Source organism: Nestor notabilis, unplaced genomic scaffold (assembly GCF_000696875.1).
Source record: "Nestor notabilis isolate BGI_N333 unplaced genomic scaffold, ASM69687v1 scaffold13984, whole genome shotgun sequence".
NCBI classification, from domain to species: domain Eukaryota; kingdom Metazoa; phylum Chordata; class Aves; order Psittaciformes; family Psittacidae; genus Nestor; species Nestor notabilis.
Window position 1 is genome coordinate 1670 of NW_009924352.1, and position 2701 is coordinate 4370.

At 60.3% G+C, this 2701-nt stretch overlaps 1 protein-coding gene across 1 annotated transcript in view; it reads left to right on the forward strand.

Moving 5' to 3' along the window:
* The window catches only part of FTSJ3 (FtsJ homolog 3 (E. coli)), a gene marked incomplete at its 5' end in the record, with an annotated part of 4992 nt that overhangs the window by 1616 nt on the left and 675 nt on the right, over positions 1 to 2701 (forward strand). Inside the window, 11 exons of the mRNA XM_010012570.1 lie at positions 1 to 47; positions 137 to 295; positions 606 to 741; positions 850 to 1055; positions 1172 to 1292; positions 1374 to 1467; positions 1684 to 1831; positions 1941 to 2017; positions 2169 to 2271; positions 2352 to 2535; positions 2638 to 2701. The exon at positions 1 to 47 is cut by the window's left edge and continues 18 nt beyond it; the exon at positions 2638 to 2701 is cut by the window's right edge and continues 1 nt beyond it. Of these exons, the coding sequence (XP_010010872.1) occupies positions 1 to 47; positions 137 to 295; positions 606 to 741; positions 850 to 1055; positions 1172 to 1292; positions 1374 to 1467; positions 1684 to 1831; positions 1941 to 2017; positions 2169 to 2271; positions 2352 to 2535; positions 2638 to 2701 (1339 nt within the window). The remainder of the gene's footprint in view (positions 48 to 136; positions 296 to 605; positions 742 to 849; positions 1056 to 1171; positions 1293 to 1373; positions 1468 to 1683; positions 1832 to 1940; positions 2018 to 2168; positions 2272 to 2351; positions 2536 to 2637) is intronic.

Below are 2701 nucleotides of genomic sequence, written 5' to 3' on the forward strand. Positions count from 1 at the left end.
TTCTTGGCCAAAAAGCTGAAGGAGCAGGCAAAGGAGCTGGATATCAAGTAGGGACAGTGGGGTTGCCCCAGGGCTTCAGCCTCCTGGGATGGGTCTGCCACCAGGAGGGGTGGTCTGAGCTCCTTCCTTCTGGCAGCCTGAGCTCCGGGGAAGAGGAGGAAGGCAAAGAGGAGGAGAGAAAGGAGAAGAAGGCATCGCCAGGAGCCGTGACTGATGAGGTGGTGAAAGAGGAAGAGGAGGAGGTAGAGCTGGCCTTGGCGGAGATGAAGGCCAAGGAGCTGGCAGAGTTAAAGAGGTAAAAAGATCTCACACAAGGAGGGATGGGGGAGCACGGGAGGCTCCAGCCATGGGCACAGGAGGTGGTAGTGTCGGACCCTGACCCTCTGCTGACAGCAGGTGGGGTTTGTGGGTCTGGGGTCCTCAGGGTTATCTGCTCCTCCAAGCAGGTGAAGCAGTTGTTCGAGCTGGCACAGGCCCCATTTGTCCCCACTGGGGACCCCTCACAGGGAGATGTGTCATTGATGTGCCACTGGCTGAGCCACTGGGATGTGGAAGGGGCTGGGGAGGGCAGGCAGAGTGTAGCCTTATTCCTTTGTCTCCTCTAGAAAGAAGAAGAAGATCCTGAAGGAACAGCGGAAGCAGCGTGAGCGTGTGGAGCTGAAGATGGACCTCCCTGGTGTCTCCATTGCTGACGATGGGGACACCAGCATGTTCTCCCTCAAGACTATCCACAGGACCCCGGTGTGTGGGGCAGGGGGAGGCCAGGCTCCCCGAGCTATAGGGGCTGGGACAGTGGCGGGCAGGTGGCTGATGGACCACAGCTTCTGACTTGTTTTACGTGTGTTGCAGCTGCTGAACGAGGTGACCCGGGGGGACATGGCATCAGCAGATGCCCTCCTGGAGATTGGGCCTGGGGACGATGACATTTATGTCTCTGATCAAGAAGGAGAGGACGATGTGTCCCTGGCTAGTGACCTGGACCCGGAGGAGCTGGTTGAGATCGAGGCCCGGCAGCGCCGGCTGGAGCGGGAGAGGCGAGAGCAGGGTGCACAGAGGTGAGGGCAGGAGAGGCCTCCCCGGGCAGAGGCTTCCTCTGAAGCTCCAGGATCCGGCAGTGGGTACTCCCCAGCTTGGCTGGGGGGACTCTGATCCTGGTGCTGCCTCGTAACAGGGTGAAGTTTAGGCAGAAGGAAGATGAGGAGGAAGGGGAGGAAGAGCAGAATCCCCTGCTGGTACCCCTGGAGGAGAAGGCGGTGCTGGAGGAGCGACAGACCAGCCTGTGGTTTGGGAAGGTGAGTCCTGCTGGGCCCACAACCGCAGGCTCAGCCCAGCAGCTTCCCTGTGTCCCCTGACCTGCTGCTCCCCATCCCCAGGATGCCTTTGCTGGCATTGAAGATGATGCAGATGAGGAGCTGGAGCTGGGGCAGTCCCAGATGCTGGCTGAGAAACAGCGCGAGTCTCAGAAAGGTTAGTGAGGGCTGGGGGGGCACAGAGGGACAGCCCCAAGGCCCAGGCTGGGGCACTGGGTCAGCCCCTGGTGGAGATCCAGCTCTGAGCATGGCTGGGGATCTCCAGAGGTTGTTTCCAACCTGTGTCATTACACAGGGAGCTGGGTGTCCAGAGGAATGGTCTGCAGGGGAGGTTGTCTCAGCCCTTTCTCACTCAGTGGTTCCTGTTCCCCAGACAAAGCAACGAGGAAGGAGCAGAAGAAGAAGGTGCCCCAGGAGGAAGCTCCAGCTGAGCCCCTGCCTGCCACAGACACAGGACCTGATACTGGTAAAGTGCAGGATGAGCAGAGCAGTGACGATGACAGTAGCAGCGATGAGGAGAGGTGAGGCCTGGGAGAGGGATGGTCTTGGATGTCCTCCTGCAGCTCCACAGTGCTGGAGAGCTGGGAGATGAGGGGAGCCCCCCAGCCCTGACCACTTTGCTCTCTGCAGGCCGCCAACACCAGTAGGGAGGAAACGGGGCCGTCCTGAGCCATGTGGCTTTGAGGTGGTGCCCATTGAGAACCCAGGTGAGTGCTGGAGGCTCCTGGAGCTGGGTGTGCCCAGTGATAACTGTGCGAGTCCCTCTTCAGGGACTGGAGGTAGAGTCACCCCAGGTTTTCCCAGGCTGGTAGGGCTGCTTGTAGATAGGCTAAGCTTTAACCTGGCTACATGTTGCAGTGAAAAGAGCCCGTGTCCTGGATGCAGAGGGCTTGGCCCTCGGCTCTGTCATCGCCACCTCTAAGAAGGCCAAGCGGGACTTGATTGATGACTCCTTCAACAGGTACTTGGTTTACCAAGAGGGGTCACAGGCAGGTGTACTGGGGGGAGACTCCATGTCCTCACCGAGTCCCCCTGCCCTAGGTATTCATTCAACGAGGATGAGGGCGAGCTGCCGACGTGGTTCACGGAGGAGGAGCAGCAGCACCGGCGCCGGCAGGTCCCAGTGGACCGGCAGACGGTGGAGGCCTATCGGCAGCGCTGGCGCGAGATCAACGCCCGCCCCATCAAGAAGGTGGCAGAGGCCAAAGCCCGCAAGAAGCGGCGGGTGAGTGGGGCTGTGGAGCTGAGCGGGGCCCCGTCCCCCCCATCCTGGGTGCTCCGTCCCTCTTCACATCCCCCTTGTCCCCGTCTCTCGCTGTCCCCACAGATGCTGAAGAAGATGGAGCAGATGAAGAAGAAAGCGGAGGCTGTGGTGAGCACAGTGGATATCT